This window comes from Vulpes lagopus, chromosome 7, assembly GCF_018345385.1.
Source record: "Vulpes lagopus strain Blue_001 chromosome 7, ASM1834538v1, whole genome shotgun sequence".
In the NCBI taxonomy this organism is placed as follows: Eukaryota; Metazoa; Chordata; class Mammalia; order Carnivora; family Canidae; genus Vulpes; species Vulpes lagopus.
Window position 1 is genome coordinate 8,991,622 of NC_054830.1, and position 16,942 is coordinate 9,008,563.

At 51.2% G+C, this 16,942-nt stretch overlaps 1 protein-coding gene across 8 annotated transcripts in view; it reads left to right on the top strand.

The window, feature by feature from the left end:
* Positions 1-6,886: 6,886 nt before the first annotated feature.
* The window catches only part of NFIX (nuclear factor I X), a 73,154-nt gene continuing 63,098 nt past the window's right edge, over positions 6,887-16,942 (top strand). For 2 of the 8 annotated variants that reach the window (XM_041761103.1, XM_041761106.1), the window contains exon 1: positions 8,663-9,194. In XM_041761103.1, coding sequence (XP_041617037.1) covers positions 8,777-9,194 — 418 coding nt within the window. In that variant the 5' untranslated portion in view covers positions 8,663-8,776. Of the gene's footprint in view, positions 7,140-7,189; positions 7,678-7,762; positions 8,356-8,436; positions 9,195-14,434; positions 14,970-16,942 lie in introns of those variants that run through there. The other 6 variants (XM_041761110.1, XM_041761109.1, XM_041761105.1 and 3 more) reach the window with 6 other exon arrangements.

Below are 16,942 nucleotides of genomic sequence, written 5' to 3' on the forward strand. Positions count from 1 at the left end.
TTTTGTATGCGTGCCATCCATATTTCGGTTTTCTACTCTGTTAAAACATCTTCACGGCTCTGTTCAAATCGAGTTGTTGGGTTTGGGATATATATATATATATATATATATATATATATATATATATATATATATATACATACACACACACATATATATTTTATAGTCTGAGGGTGTAATTTTTTGAGCAATTTACTTGAACAGGCTGGCAATCAAGTGATAATCCCTTCCTTTTTCCCTTTTCTTTCCCCTTCTCGGCCTTCTCAGGACTGTTTAGGCCAGAAGCTTTCAGGGAGGACGCTCTCGGCCGCCCTAGCCTCTGCTTCTCTGGGCAGGTACTACAGCTTCACCCTCCACGGCCCTTCTGCGGTGTTTTTGTTTTCCCTTCGCCCCCCAAAAATATTTGAACCAAAAAGCTTCTTTTTTTTTTCCTCCACCCACAGCAAACTGAAAGGGCTAGTGAACCGTGATTCAACAGAGCGAGGGCGCCTCTTTTCTTCCTTAGCATTAATTAACTCAAGTTCGTTAGGACGTTGGGTCTGTCGCCCACAGTTTTCTCTTGTGTGTGCTGAATCGGGTCATAGAGGGAGACTTCCCGTGCAAACAGTTTGTGTTGGAGCTGGAGGACACAGAGGGGGAGAGAGGGTGAGAAAGAAAGAGAGCCGGAGAGGGATGGATTTGTGGCCGAGGGGGTGGTCAGGTCCTGAGCTTTTGGCACCCCGGTGCCAGCTTCCGCAGGGGTTAGACATCAGGGGAATGAGGATTCTCAGGTTTTCTTGGCCACAATCCTGCTAATAAAATAGTTGGGGAGAGCAATACATTTTGAAGGATTGAAAAATGTCTCCCTTCCAACTCCTAAAATTGTACATTTTGGGGAAGATGCTTGCCTAGGCAGGGCCAGCCCAGCTCCCCTGAGCCCTCAAGCAGTGAAAATCCCAGGCTGTTCCTATCCTGGCCACCCTGCTCTCTGCCCCTGGCTCTGGGCACTGCCTGTTGCCGCGGCAACTGCAAGAAATAGGCTCTCTGTGGGCCAAGGGTGCCAGGAGTGCAGACCAGCGGAGGGCAGGGGTGGGGGCGGTGTTCAGAGAAACTCTCCTCTTGCCCTGGTCCTTCTGTCCTGTGGCACGGGGTAGGTGGTGGTGGGAATAGACCAGGTAAAGCAAGGCCGTGTCACAGTGGAACCTGATGGAACTCTTGAAGACCTGGGAGGGCCACTAGAGGAGTCTCAGAGGTGCAGGATCAGTGGCGTGGGGAGGGAGAGGAACATCTCCCCTAGAGGATCCCTAAGCCATTTATGGGGTCGGGAGTTACAGCTGGCCTCAGGCAAATTTTCAACATTTTGCCATTTGCTCTGGCCTTCTCTCCTGCTCTCTGGGCATTTTTACGTGGCCGCAGAGACCTCAACTTCACGTGCTGGTTTCTCCTTCCGGTGCCTTTTGTCAGTTTTTCAGTTCTCAGAGAAAGTTGTGAAGCTGGCTTGTGGGGTTCTTCCTTCTTCCGGGGCTGAGGCCATGGCTGAGTGGCACTTTCTAGTGGCACCAGGTGGGTGAGACTCAGGCTCTGCACTGTTCTTGCACCTTCAAGTCCAAGTCCATGGCTATCCTCTGCCTTGTGCGCCCAGCGGAGGATCCCACGTAGCCCTCCAGCTGGAGGACAGGGCTCTGGCCTTCCTGGCTTTTATTTCTATTTGGTGGCATAAGGAAGTCTCAAGCTAAATAGTGAATTAAAGACTAGGGTTTTTGTTTTCTAGTCTCTGTAGAGGATGAAAGTAAATTTCCAGATGCACTAGAGAGAATAGACGGTCTTCCCAATACCTCTGTTCCTACCCTATTTTATTTGGTGCCAGGAGGGTGAGGGGAGATGCGCCTGGAGCAGGGTAGTGTTTGGAGCCAGAACGAGGCTGCCTGTTGGCCCGATCCCAGGCCACCGCTCCCAGTTTGTATGTAGACAGGAGGAGAAAAAGAAGGGAAAGGGAGGTGGTTTTATAGGAGAGGAATGTGCGGCCTGGTTCTGATGCAGGCCGTATCCTAGACCCAGCATGGGGGTGTAGGGCAATTCCATTCAGCGATCGTGAGGACGCTAGAAAAATCGTGTGGGGCTGCCTTTCCTGAGCAGAGGAAAACAGGCCCAAGTCAGCCAAAAACCCGCTTTGTCCAAATTCTCTGAGCCTCCTCGCAATGTGCATTTTCTGGTTTCCATGCCTGGCATTTCCAGATTCTTGGATGATTTTACTCTGGCTGCAGAACCCCTTCCCGCCTTCCCCCACCCCCTGGAGAGGGGAGGCCCCACCTACCTCTAGGATAAGCCGGCCTGGCCCCTTCCTTTTGCCTGCACTACAGTTCTTTTTCCATTTTTGCCCTAGGGTCCGGACACTGCCTTCTTCTGTGCCTTCTTGTGTCCCTCCTTCTGTGGGACAAGATGGGAGATATTGGGGATACAAAGTTGACCTCCTTCCGTTCAGGCCAATGATGAATTATAAAAATCCCAGGAATTGGGCAGACTAATCAGGGCTCTATTTGTGGCTTTTCAAATTTTCCTGCTTCCTTTTTCACCCAGGCTGCAGATAGGCAGTAGTAAAATGGATACTGAAATATCTGGTTAGTCCTATGTAGGTTTTGTTAGTTATTTGCACTCACTGTGTATAGTTTTCCAAATTAGCATGGAAATATATATATATAAAATCAGCATGTGTCCAGGGTCTGAGAGAATAAATTTGGGTCTTAAAGCAAGTAGGATGTGGACAAATAGGATTTTTGTAAAGATAAACGTTCAAACAGCAGCCCTGTTTTAAAGATACAACTTCTTATGCTTCTAGATGTTTCACTATTGGCAGGTATGGGTCACTTTTGAAAACTGTCTCAAGCTGGGAAGACTATTTTATTTCCTTGAAGACTTTTGAATACTGAGTGAGGTTCTGTATGAATTTTCCTATTTTCCCTTAAGTAATCCACAAGGCTTCATTTGTTTTGTGGAGTTTTGGAAAACCACGCATTTTACTTTCTTCACTTTCTTGCGATAGAAGCAGGCATTTTCCTCAGCTAGTTTTTCTTTTTTACCCCTGACCCAGAGCCCTTGTTTTTTGTCCCTGCTTGTGTTTTTTTTTTCTTTTTTTCTTTTTCTCTTTTCACCCTTGTCTTCTCTCCCTCCATCTTTGTCTTTCTCTCTTTGCAGTTTTGGGGCCAGCTTGGCTTTCTCGCTCCAGGTTTGGCTTTCTTCTCTCTTTCTCTCTCTTATCCTCTTTTACTGTGGTCTGATCAGTCTTTTTCTCTTGGAGGCACATTATTCCTAGTGATGGCTGAAACTGGCTTGGGTATTTCAGAAATGTTTCAGTGAAAACTGTTGCTTTAAAAAAATCAAATTCTATATGCTTGACAATAAGAGAGGCCCTTCTCTCACAAAGGCAGAAAAATCCCTTTCCACAAACCAAAAGCCCATGTTAATTTTTAAAGTCTTATCTCTGGCTTCTCAGTTTTTCTTTTAAGTGAAGAAAACACCTTTCCCCCCAAATTGCCTGTTTTTCCTTTATTTTCTCCCTTGTCTTTAGTTTTGTTTTTTGCTCCCTGCTCTCACCAGCATCACTGGCTTCCTCTCCCCCCTCCCTGTTATTTTTCTCTCATCCTCTCTCCCCCCTCCCCTCTCTCAGAGGCCTGCCTGTCCCCTTGCTCCCTCCATACCCTGAACCCTTGCACTTGTGGGTGACTCAGCCCTTGGAGAAGCCTTGAATTGTCTGAGGGTTTTTTGTCTTGGCTCTTGTCCGTGTGCAGGGTGCAGAGCCTCTGAGCCCGTAGCCCAGGCGGGAGGGGAGAAGCGAAGGAGGCTGGGTCTGGGACAGGTAATCTTCCAACAGAGCCTCCACTCTCTTAACAAAAGGGGGACAGTCCCCTTTTGTCTGGGGCTCCTGAGAGGCGTGTCTAGGGCCAAGAGCCACCACTGGGGCATGGAGGAGGAGGAGGTTGCTGCGGTGGGGCCATACCCAGTGTTTCTGATGGAACCCGATTGATTCCTCTCCATGTGTGCCCATGGAAGAGAGAGCTTCTCCCCTCCCTCCAACCGTTAGGAATACCCTGGCCTCTGGTCTCTCTTCCAAAAAAAACTCTCCTGCACACCCCAGACAGTGGCCCCTGTGGGAACAGGGTTAGGGGAGAGTGCTCCCTGGGAATCCACTCTGCCCACCTTCAAGGTTACAACAACTGGCAGGAGAAGGACAATTGCCGATTGTTCTCCTTCCGTGTTACTCCCCTGGGAAGGGCCTGTTGCTCCTCCTGTTAAGAGAGCATTGAGGGGGTGCAGTGGGCTCTGTATGGATCCCTGAGGCTCTATTGAGAAACTCCGCTGGCCCTCCTGGGCCACTTCTACGTCCAATCTCTCTGCCATTCCCTCGACCTTTGACCCCTCCCTCCAGAATGAATCGTGCATCTTGTCCTGTTTCCTTAACTTCCATGTGGATCTTTCCATCTCCCCACCACCCACCCAGTTGTACCACTGGTTTCTGAATCAACCCATGTTTTGCACATCTTTTCTACCCGGCACTGTGGTCTGTGAAACAAAATATGCCAGAATTCTCCAGGAGGCCCATGTTGGCCATTTTCTGTTCGGTGTCTAATATTTAGTATAAATCAAAATGCCAGAAAAACACCCGTGTGCCAAATATAAACTCACTTCTGGTTTTTACCATCTCATCTTGACTCTAGAAAGTAAGATTGCTTCTCTCAAGGTGGAGAGGCAGGGTTTGGTATCTTATGTCACTCAGTTAACATCTTTGGCTAATTGGACTGAAGCTGGTTATTAACATGATGTTAATTATTGAATGCTACTCTGAGGCTTGTCCGCAATGACACCTGCCTCCTGCTTGCTCACCTCTGTTTCTCTTGAGGTCAGCTGTGAGCTCTCTTCAGACAATTCAGGACCTGGACCAGGGTCCCAGGTGCTGGCCCACACCTTTCCCATTGTCAGGGTTCAGCGCCAGCCCAGGGCTGCATGTTTTGTTTTGGCACACCCCAGGCGCTCTTCCGGGAACCTTTCTGCCAGCATAAAGGCCACCGAGCACAGGGTTTCAGATGGGGAAGAAAGGGGCACGAGTGAGCAGTGACCTTTTTCTCGATGCCAGCTGAGGGCTGAGCCTCGCCTGGGGAGAGGGCAGCTGTAGGGACAGTTCTGAGCAGGATCAGTCTCTCCCTGTCTGTTCGTGTTCTCTGCTCTTCTTTTAATAACTGTCTCCTCCTTACAGCTTTTCCAAGGCCTAAGGCAGGCTGCCCAGTAGCCCCTAGCAGAGAGAACCCTGTGGAGGTGGCACTCACCCCAGGCCTCCCTCTCCTGCAGTCATCCTCTCACTTGGCTGGGAGGAAGGCTGCTTCCCCATGACTCGGTTTCCCCAAAGTTGTCCTGCTTTTCCTGCTAGAGCCCTTTCTTTTCTTGTTTGTTGTTTCCTGGCTTAGCTTTCTCCTTTCATGCTGGTTTCTTTTTGTATGCTCTTACACCTTCCTCCGTAGGGGTTCTATGGGTTCGGGCCCTTTAGTCTGAATTGAATTGGGGGATAGGTGAGTGTTGCCCCTCCTCCAACCTAGAACCTAGAAACACTAAACATGGATCAAGTAGAGAAAGCGAAGCTGGAGAAAGCAAAGAATGAAGTGTCTAGGGACTGGGGGGAGGCATCGCAAGACTCAGTGACTGTTCAGAAGTAGTGTCCATCTTCTTGCCTTTGTCACTTCTCCCTGGGATTGGCTGTTGTGTTTGTGGCTGCATGTAGTGCTTGTCAGCGGAGTGCTGTGACAGGAGGCTATTTTAATAAACTGTTGCAGTTTCTCTAGCCGAGCTGCATTGCGTTGGCATCCCTCGTCACCGCTAATGGAGCGTGCGTGGCTGGGTGTAGGCTGAGGGAGGCAGTCGAGCTCGCTGGGGGCCTGGGGGTGGGGGTACACCTCGTCTGGGAGTGTTCCTGCCAGCGGCAGCCAGGCCCGGGGAGGAAGGGGTGGCCGCACCCTGGGCGCCAGGTCCCTGCCCTGGAAGTGCTGCTGGCATCGACACTTTCCGAGCTCTCTTTCTTCTCTTTCTATTCATAGCACCGCAGGCTCGCGTGTATGGCCAGGGAGGAAAACTTCCACTCGCCCCTGTGCGCTCCATAAATAAAAAAAGAAATAGAACCAGAAAGAGAGTGTGAGGGCCTGAGAGAAAGAGACTGAAACCAAAACACAGAGAAGGCGCAGCTGCTCTCCCCAAGGCCTTCTGGGGCGCCCGCCCGAGCCAGGCCTTTATTTATTTCTTTTTCTGGCTTAAAAAAAAAGAGAGAAAAAATCCGTGTCTTCCTCAATCCTAGGCCCCCCCCCCCAAGCTCTACCCCCCCTTCCAAATTTGCTGGCTGGCTGCTGCCAAATGGACCCGAGTGGGAGCCTGGAATGAAAAATTCATAACTGCTGGACTTTGCTTGTTCATTAGACGTGAACTTGTCGATTGGGCAAATTGTTTTTGGTCTCCAACTGCCGGGGGCTCTCCCCACCCTCCCGGCTCGCCCGGTTCCCTCCTCCCCTTGGACACAGCCATTGGCTGCTCGAGGATGTCTCATTGCCAAATAGGTGGATCCTTCTCTCTCTCTCTCTCTCTTCCTTCCCCCCCCTTTTTACTGGCTTTGGCACAGGCAAATGGATGGGGATTGAGCATGAAAGGGGAGAGAGAGGGAGTTTGAGAGAGAAAAGCAAAAAAAAAAAAATAATAAAATAAAATAAATAAATAAATTTAAAAAATCCAAAACCCAACCAGCTCTCTCTCTCTCTTCTCTCTCTCCCTCTCCCTCTCTCTCTCTCTCTCTCTCTCTCTCGCACTCTCTCTCTCTCTCTCTCTCTCTCTCACACACACACACACACACACACACACACACAGCACCATCCCATCCACGTCCTCCCTCGCTCTCTCCCTCGCTCTCTTCTTTCCTCCCTCCCTCCCTTACTCCCTCTCTCTCTCTTGCACGCGTCTGCCAGCGACGGTCTGCAGCCGGTCCGAACTCGTCCTTTTCCCCGGGAATCTGCGAGCTCCCCCTTTGCCTGCGATCAGGCTCAGAGGCGGAGGGAGGCAGCGCGAAGTTTACACCCCTGTGCCGCTGCCAAAGCCGAAAGCCTTTTTCTTCAGCTGCTGCTTTCCCCCTCCTGGTTTTTGTTTTTGTTTTGTTTTGTACGGGGGGGTTGGGGTGGGGTGGGGGGTGGGGTAGGGTGTACTGTGTGTTGGGGGTGATGATTGGGAGGTAGGTTTTGATTTTTAAATTTTGCATATTTTCCTTCTCTCTCTCTCTCTCTCTCTCTTAAAACTGAAAGAGGATGCACAGGAGGAGAAATTGAAAATTTTTTTGTTGGCTTTTGTTTACCTGGCGTGTGTGGCAACCGGCTCGCTCTCTCTCTCTGCTTGCTATCCCTGACCTTTCTTTCTTTTTGCTCCTTTTCAAAAAAAATATTAATTTCCCCCTTCTGTGCAATGGAGCGTGGAGGGGGGAGGAGGGGGAAGGGTTTGAGAATCCACCCAAGCCCAGCCCCTATTCCCCAGCACACCAATAATAACCCCCTTTAAAACATTTACCTTCCTCCCCTGCTCCTCCCCCTCCCCCCTCCCCCCACCCGCCCCCAACTCACAACTCTGTTGAGTCCAGAAGCTCAGAATCGGGCGTTGGGCTTTGCCGGGTGCTTCAGATCAATGGTAATTATTTAATTTTTTCCAGTTTTATTTTTGTAAACAGAAATCAATTATTATTTAAACTTCAAACAAGCAAACAAGCAAAAAAAAAAAAAAAACAAAAAACAAAAAGCGAGAGCCCAGCCCTCTGTCACCTGACTGAGTGGGAAAGAGGGTGAAGGGGTCAGTGGGGAAGGGGCTGCAGGACGCCCCACGTAGCTTTTAACCCTAATGTGGCCGAGGCAACCACCTTATTTGTGCTAACAAGAAGTGTTTTGTTCCTTATTACTGTGATTAACATTAGTATCGGTGTCGGTAACAAAGCTGAAATCACATATTTAGGATTTAGATCTGATTAAAAAAAATGCTGGGGTGGATGTTCCAATTGGAGCAGGAGAAAAGAGAATGAAAACAGCTTGGGGAGGGGAAAGCCAAATCCGGTTCCTCGCTGGCTCCTGGATGTCATGTTCGCTCTTTTTGGGGGTGGCCAAAACCCGACCGGTGTCGGGACACGAGGCGGCCCCCGCACGCCTCGCCTGTGCGTCCTCGAGAATCGGTGCAGACCGGACACTGCAGCGGGGCGAGCTGACAGGAGTTTGCGGCAGCGATAGAACATGGAGATGTCATGGGCGCGACAGAGCCTGGCGGGGATACCAGCAGCGTGTGTGTGTGGACGGCAACGTTGTCTGTGCGCGCGTGTGTGTGAGTGAGTGAGGGAGAGAGAGAGAGAGAATAGGTGTGTGCTCAGGCTCTGGGTGCCTCTGTCTGGCTGCTGAGGCTGAGATGGGAGCAGGCGGCTGGCTAGGCTGGTGGTGGCTCCAGACCACACTTTTGTAGAACAATCACAAGAGAAAATTGTTGTGGGAGGGGGGAAGAGGAGGAGGAGGAGGCGATTTTTCTTGTGCCCCCCTTCTAACGCTTCTTTTCTCCTTTTCTCTTTCCCCCTCACCCCGTCTTCCCCTCCTCCCGTCCTCCCTCGCCCCGCATGCTCCCGGCTTGCCGCCTGCAGGATGAGTTCCACCCGTTCATCGAGGCGCTGCTGCCTCACGTCCGCGCCTTCTCCTACACCTGGTTCAACCTGCAGGCGCGGAAGCGCAAGTACTTCAAGAAGCACGAGAAGCGGATGTCGAAGGACGAGGAGCGGGCGGTGAAGGACGAGCTGCTGGGCGAGAAGCCCGAGATCAAGCAGAAGTGGGCATCCCGGCTGCTGGCCAAGCTGCGCAAAGACATCCGGCCTGAGTTCCGAGAGGACTTTGTGCTGACCATCACGGGCAAGAAGCCCCCCTGCTGCGTGCTCTCCAACCCCGACCAGAAGGGCAAGATCCGGCGGATTGACTGCCTGCGCCAGGCCGACAAGGTGTGGCGGCTGGACCTGGTCATGGTGATTTTGTTTAAGGGGATCCCCCTGGAAAGTACTGATGGGGAGCGGCTCTACAAGTCGCCCCAGTGCTCGAACCCCGGCCTCTGCGTCCAGCCACATCACATTGGAGTCACAATCAAAGAACTGGATCTTTATCTGGCTTACTTTGTCCACACTCCAGGTAGGTCACTCTCAACCCCCCTCCCCATTTTATTTTACTTGCTGGCATTTGTTTTATTGTTCCTCTTCTTTCCAAAGGATACACGCAATGGGCCTAACTCGTGCGCGTGTTCTGCCCAGGGCTGCAGCATGCGTGATGTTCCCCTTTCCCTTCTTCCGTTTCCTTCCATCCTGTCCATTCTTCCTCCTTTGCTCTCTTGCCACGGTACCTACTGGATTGTCGCGCATCTCCATCTTTGGAGGACTCATCTTACCCCAAAGACGCTGCAGGGCTTAGGACTAGGACCAGGCTGCCCCAGAATTATCCACCCTGGTGAGAATTGGTGATGAACACCACCACACATGTACAAAAATCCCTCGTAGCTCAGATTTAAAATGAGTCAGAAGTATTGGAAGCCAGGTGCTGGCTTTCCTGCGGCTTCCCCACAAGTCCCGGGGAAAAGCGGGATTTGGCACAAGCGGGGTGGGCAGCAGTTCGGCGGAGAGAGGGGCGTGCAAAACCCCCGGTTAGGAGCCAGAATGAATAGAAAAGAGGAAAGAAGGCAGAGGCGGGCAGATTCTGGGGCCCAGATGCCCAGGCGGGAGCTGTTTTGGCTGGGATTTGGCTGTTGGGAGAGGAGGAAAGTCATTTGACTTCATAGAGAGTGAAAAGGAGCAGGAGATTCCTTGCGCTCTCCCATCCACAGTGTGCGGCTCAAGTGGGGAGATCCCGGGTTGGCTGCCCGCAGCTCCCACCCCTCTGCTGGACAGCAGAGATGCTCTTCCCAGCACTGGCAAGGCAGGGAGGGGCATTGTTGCGGCAGTGGTCTGAAAGAAACAAACAATCCAAAAACTCTGCAAATTTCCCTTTTCCTTTTGTGTTCCAAAGTAGTTCCACTTCTCTTTGCTTTTCCAGTTTCACCCAGCATTGTGGGTCGGAGTGGTGCAGTTCTCTTCCTCTGTTCCTTTCACCGACTCCCCCTTTCCCTTTTTATAATTTCTTTCCGCTTTTGTTTTCTTACAAATTGAAACAGAGATGGCTGGTTAATTTTTAGCCTCCACTCAGCTACGCCCAATTTACTGCCGCCTTTGAAACCTAAACGGGCGGCACTCTGTGATTAAGCAAGGCAGAAGTGTGTTTACATTATGCCCAACCAACTTGTAATGAGAGGGCTACCAAACCTTTTTCTGTGTGTGTGTGTGTGTGTGTGTGTGTGTGTGTGTGTGTATGTTTTTCCTTTCCACCATTCCGGTATTTTTTCCCCCCTTGTTTCCCTTCTTTCTCTCTTTATGCAAATGTAACAATGTGGCTTAACTTCAACTCTAGTGAATGTTCTTTCCCACAAGTGTGTGTGTGTGTGTCTTCCTTCCTGTTCATTCATAAAAAAGAAAAGCAACTCACTTTTCTGCTGTGGTCACTCGCTTGCCTGTTTGGGAAGTTGGGAGGAGCAGTATGACTTAACCCAGAGATGAAATTTTGGGGTGCTTTTAGCACTACGTCAGGAAGGTAACCTCAACTCAGGTTAGCTGAGGGTTTAGATGTTGGACAACTCTAGGGAGGAAAAGGTGGTGTTTGAGGATTTTCTCCTTACTTACATTCTCTCTCATTCTGAGAGGTGGCTTTGGTGGTCGAATGGAGGCAGCAGACAACCCCCCATCCCCACCCCTACAGCCATTGCTCCTTCCAGGGATCTTTCTAGGGCTGTACCTGGCCCTGTGTGACTATCATGACCCCTCATGAAGAATGATCAGCTACCAGTCTTCTTCCTCTGTTCATCCTTTTTCTTTCTGGAAATGAGACTAAAGAAAAAATTTAAGAGTTATTCTCTCATTCCCTGTCTACACAGCAAGTCAGACTGGGGAGGGTGTGTGCCTGGTGGTGCTGGAGGTAGCTTGGGGGTAGCTTGGAGGCTTGAGTTTGTGTCTGTCAGGTAGATCTTCTGCAAGGATTCTATAACTTCTCATTTCAGAACTAGGGCTTCTAAGATGGAAATCAATACTCATCTTTCTCTGGCTTCCTCCTACCCTGTTCTCTAGCTAGATTCCTATAGCCAGGCTGTTTTCTGGGCCTCTTTTATTTTGGGCCAAATTCTTGACTGGTGCCAGCATGGGGCTGAGGTAGGATGAAGTGTGTGTGATGAAGGAGACCGTTTCTGGCCAACCTCCTGGCTCCTGGACTAACCAGGCAGGTGTCTGGAGAAGGGAGGCATCCCTGCCCGCCCCCCAGCTATAATGAGATCATTTGCCCAGGAATATGAGCAAATTCATGGCCCATCGAATGTGGCCGCAGACATTTCTGTCCCGGCTGAGGTCCAGTTCCTTGACAAAAGCTGAGTGGAGAACTGAAGACATTTTAAAATAATTCATCTATACTCTGGCTCCCTGGACTCCAGATAGTTTCAACAAAGGTAGGATTTCTTGCTGGAATTGCTCTAATTCAAACCTGCCTTACTGCAGGAGTGGGGGTGAGTTGTTGCAGCATGGGCTACCAGTGGGCCTGGGATAGGTGGTCTCAAGAATTTGAGAGGCAGGCACAGATTTTTCTCCAAGCCACCCCAGTTTGCTAGAAAATGTCTTTTCCTGGCTAATTCCCCAAACAGCATGGATCTGACAGTACCTGCCCTCGGACATCCCCAGCAGGGTGCCACTTCCTCCTTCTTCCTACTGTAACCTGGGAGTGGGGGCAAGGGCTTAGACAAGAGTTGCTGTGGATTCCAAAAGAAGTACTTTTCTTCCCTTAAAACTGCGCCAGAGGACCCAGTCTGGGCTGAGCGGTGGTGCTAGGTTCGATGACAAGTGAATTTGACATGTTGGTAAGCATGAGGGCACTACTTTACCTCCAAGGCACCTGGGGCCCTTGTGTGCTCTTGTTTTGCCCTGCATGAAGCTTCAGGAGGAGTCATGGTTGGAGAGAGAATAAAGGATATGTGTGTGATGTCGGGAGCTCCACTCCCAGTGTGTGGGGTACAAAAGACCCCCCAAAGTATGTTATGGCCCCCATGAGGGTTAACCTTCCTGCTGGGAAAGGATTCTTATCATGTGTCTGTCCCATTTAGGAGGAGAGGTTGAGGCAGAGCAGGGTCAGAGAGCACTGCCATGGGGAGGAGAGGTGCATCTGGGTGGTGTCCTTTCATCCAAAAAGGTTGCCCAGAGTTGAGTGGTCGGAGATAGACGGGAGTTTGGGTCCAGGAGGCCTCTGTGTGGGGAAGGATGGCTGAGCTGGTCTGGAAGTGCTGCTAGACTATTTCCAAAGCTTCCATGGGGCCCTGAAGGTGAACTGGTATCTTCAAATCTGCCCTAACCTAGGCTTCAACCCCTGGAAATAGAAAAATCTTGGGCACCTGGCTGGCTCTGTTGGTGGAGCATGTGACTCTTGATCTCCGGTTGTGAGTTCGAGCCTCACACTGGGTGGAGAGATTACTTTTTTTAAAAAATCTGAGTAATAAAATGCTTTACTGAATGGAAATGGCAGCTTCTCCCTGTCAGCTTCGTCTGACAGGCCCGTAGTGGAGGCACATGAAGTCCAGATATGTGGATGGTGGTTCTTTCCTCTATCTTCACTTTTGCATTGTGGAGAAATTCATGTGTAGAAGGAACAGCCCCCATTACCAGTGCCAATAGTTGCCAACTTGTGGCCAGTCTCGACTCATCCATACCCCCCACTGCCCACTCACACTGTTGTTTAGAAGAAAATCCAGGCTTTTCATCTGTAGATCTATCTCTGCACATCTCTAAAGATAAGGAGTTGAGGGACACCTGGGTGGCTCAGTGTTGAGCGTCTGCCTTTAGCTCAGGGCTTGATCCCGGAGTCCTAGGATCAAGTCCTGCGTTTGGGCTTCCTGCATGGAGCCTGCTTCTCCCTCTGCCTGCATCTCTGCCTCTCTCTCTCTCTGTGTCTCTCATGAATAAATAAATAAAATCTTAAAAAAAAAAGTTGTGAAGAACGTAACCGTGGTATCACTGTCACACCTAAAAATAATCCACAGTTTCTTTAGTATAGTCCAGTCAGTCAGTGTTCACATTTCCCTAATCATCTTCTAATTTTGTTTGTTTGTCTGGGTCAGGATCAGAATCAGAATTGGGTGCATACAGGGACGTCTTACTGGCTCAGTCGTAGAGCATGCAACTCTTGATCTCGGGGTCGTGAGTCCAAGTTCCGTGTTTGGCGCATGCATTGCAATGGGTCATTACGGCTTTCAAGACTCATAATCTCTAGGTGGTTCTCCTCCTCCATCTTGGTTTCTTTTCTGGCAGTTTATGGGTTGTTGCTATTGAAAGACCTGGGTCATTTGTCCTGTAGGGTTTCTCCGTCTGGACTCTGCAGGCCGTGCTCCCCTGCATTGTTCAGTGCAGTGCCCCGAAAGGAGACTCTGCCTCCTTCCTCACCTCCCAAATCCTGGGACGACTGGACCTTACCTGTCACAGAAATGGATTAGCACCTAAGGATTTGTCTAAGTGAAGTTTTTCAAGTCCACAGTCACCCGTCTCAGGTATAAGAGTCCCCCGGTTTATGCTTTGTGCTTCAGAGCTCAGGGCTTTGCCGTGAGCACTGGTTTTCAGGTCTGAGGGAGGATTCCTCATCTGGGTCCTTCCCTGGTGGTAGAGGGCATCGTTAGCCCTGCCAAGATGCAGCCAATGCCAGCAATACCCCTAAGCCTTCGCTGGACACTCAGCCCGTCTGGTGGCTCTGGTGCCAGTACATGGGAGGGGCTGTAGGAACACCAGCTGTGCTCTTGGGGAAGTAACCCCCAGTGTGGCCCCTGGGCCACCTCATCCCTAGCCTTTTTTCTCAAGGCCCAGAAATGCCACCGGTCTGCGTCTTTGAGGCAGCACCATCTGGTGCCAGGGCTGGCGGAGACTGCAGGGCCCAGGAACCAGATTCATAAGATTAGCAAGTATCTACGGATCATCTTTTAACCCAATGTAAGGTCCCCTTTAGAACATCCTGGAGGAGACGTTGGTGTCGTGCAAAGGTCAACTTCGGTCGTACAATTCTGTTCGTCCAACCCAGAGAACGGTTAAAGGGATGAAAGCAGCTAACATGTACAGATATGGGCACAGAGCGGGCAAGCGGTGGCTCACAGCTGCCGCACTCACTGCTGTTAGGCCTTCATGAGCCCAAGGCTGCCTCCCTATCACCTTCACCTGCCAGTTTTATTTCTGGTAAGGGATTGTGCAGGTGAGAGCTAAGTTCTCTGTAACATGGCAGCCTCTTAGATGCTGAAGCCTACTCTCATGGTTCCTTTCCACCCTTCTCCCCAGGAAGCTGTCCTTTCTCCAGGCCAAACGTTGCCAGTCCCTCCCGCCTCCCGCACTGGATGCAGCTCCTCGAGCCCTTGCCATTTTGGTCACCACTCCCTGGAGGCCCTCTTAAACTGGAGCATTTGGTATGGAACACAGAAACTCCAGGCGCGATCAGATCCCATGGTAGCTACGGGATTTGCAGGGCCTTCCACCTACGTAATTTGCGGGGCCCCATGCAAAATTAAAGCATGGGCTCCTAGTTCAGAATGATTAGGGACTGCCATGTGACAACAGTGAGAGCATTAAAATCAAGCGTGGGTCGTGTATGACTGTCCAGGTTGTATACCTGAAAAGCTGACCCAAGCCACCTGTGCTCTGTTAATGTGACATGGGATGCCTTGTTTGGTGGAATGGAAGGGTGATGGGAGCTCAGGCTAGCCTCAAGAGGGGATGTGACCCCAAAGACATCAGAAGTGTCCAGACCAGTCCTTTGACTTGTCTCATTTTAGGACTCCCTTGGCCATCTGCTGCTGTCCCCTTTGTCCATAGCCTGTCTGCTCAACCGGTCAGTGGTCTGCACTGGCTGTGATGCAGAGGGGGTCTTGGTGGAGTACTCACTCTGAACTGGAAGCTGTAGCTCAAGGGAAAAAAGAATCACCCTTATCTAAGCTTGAACCAGTAGAGTGAAGGCTGTGAATAAGCTGGAGGGGACCTGGATGCCTGAGCATGGTGATCAGCTGTGCTTCACCACCCACCCACGGGAAAGGGGGCCACCCTGCAGCACGGGGTCTGGGCTTCAGACATGCAGAAGGACTTCCTGAGGATTCAGTTTACTTTTTGGCACTGCCACAGGATGGTCAAATTTCCTTTATTCATGAAATACGCACTTGGTGAACCTACTGTGAGTTAGGCTCTTCTAAGAATGAGAGACTCCTTCATGCAGCTGGCAGGGTTTGGGTGAGGGCCTCATGATGACTTCTAGAAGGCACTGTCCCATAGGCACGAATGTGCAGTGATCCATGCTGGAGGGGAGGGAAGACCCGCTAGGGCTTCACCAGGGGCTATGAAGAGGGAGGCAGGGCCCTTCTCTACCACTTCCTAGTATTGCAGAGACCTGGGGCACTGGGGAGGGGTGGGCCAGAGGGGTGGAGGGCTGTGCCATGGTCCCCCTCTGCTCTGGTGTCCTGCAGCAGCTGTGCAGAGAGGGCACAGCTGAGCATCCCCTTTTCTGCCCAAGGAAGAGGGTGTCTCCCTTCCCACCCCTTTCTCTCTTTGCCCCATCGGTCCCACCCCCCACCCCTGTCTCAGGAGCTGCCACGCTTCAGTTATTTTATCCTTCAGTGTCCGATTCAGAAGTCCTTTCAAAGGCCCCAGCCGTGTCAGCGCGGTGCTCGCACAAAAGGCCTCTTTGATTTCTTGTTTGTTTTCATTTGCCAGTGGAGGGGGAGGGGGCTGGAGAGAAAGAGCTTCTGGGTTTTAAAATTTTTATTTGGGTTGCTTCATTCTCAGACGGGTCGGTTCCCTGGAACTCCTTCCTGAGTTGGGGGTTTGAAGGTGATGGGCGGTCTTCTGGGGAGAGCACTGATGCGGGAAGTGGGGGCGGCCCCACCAAGCAAAAGTGGAAAGTGTGAGGATTTGGGATATGGTCATCGGTTCACCTTTAGACATTCGGTGCTAGGGCCCAGGGTGGGAAGGGTCGGGTTAGAGCCCGATGCTTGGGTAGGAAAAGGTCCGATATGCCTGGCACCAAAGGACATTCCCGTGTTAGCCCTGTTGGTCCTGTATGTCCCTAGTAGAGACGTGGGCACAGCTGTAGGATTTGAGCAGTCCTGAACCTTGACTTCGCCCATTTCCCTTCAGTGCCCCAGGTTCTGCCAATGTTCCCTCTTCGTTGGATGAGAAGGGAGTGGGGATCCTTCTAGTGTGCACATTCCTCAGAAATTCTAAGTGTCTTCAAATACAGGCTGAGACACCCCACTCTCCGTCAGAGGATGAGGTACAGGGGTAGCCTGGTGTCCTGTTGCCTCCAAGCCTGGGACAAGCCCCTGTCCTCCCAGGCTTGCTCTCTCACCCCACCCCATACCACTTGTCTCTCCATGATGGCTGGTTTGTGAGACACTACAGCGGGGGTGCCCCTCCCAGAGGACACGGCCCATAGCTCCCGGAGGACTTTGAGGACAGGGAGCTGAGGCTGAAAGGAGATAGAGGGCTGCCTTTGCCAGCGGCTTGGGACTGGAGATATCCAGACTGATGCCGGTCGGGGGGCGTACATTAAGCACATGTAGGTGCGTCCAAGCATACAGTAAGAAGGGGCACAGCCCGTCGGTTGTCGTGCCTGTGTGGAGGCCTGACTGCCACTGCCCAGGAAGGGAGCGCAGGAGAGCGGGGCTTGGGCAGGTGGTCACAGGCGTCAGCAACGGGGAAGTGTGCCCACTGGGTGAGGGGGCTCCGCAGGGCCTGGCTGGCAGACGGGAGGAGGAGGCTGGGGGGCTGAGAGATAGATAAATATAGCTGATGGCATTTCTG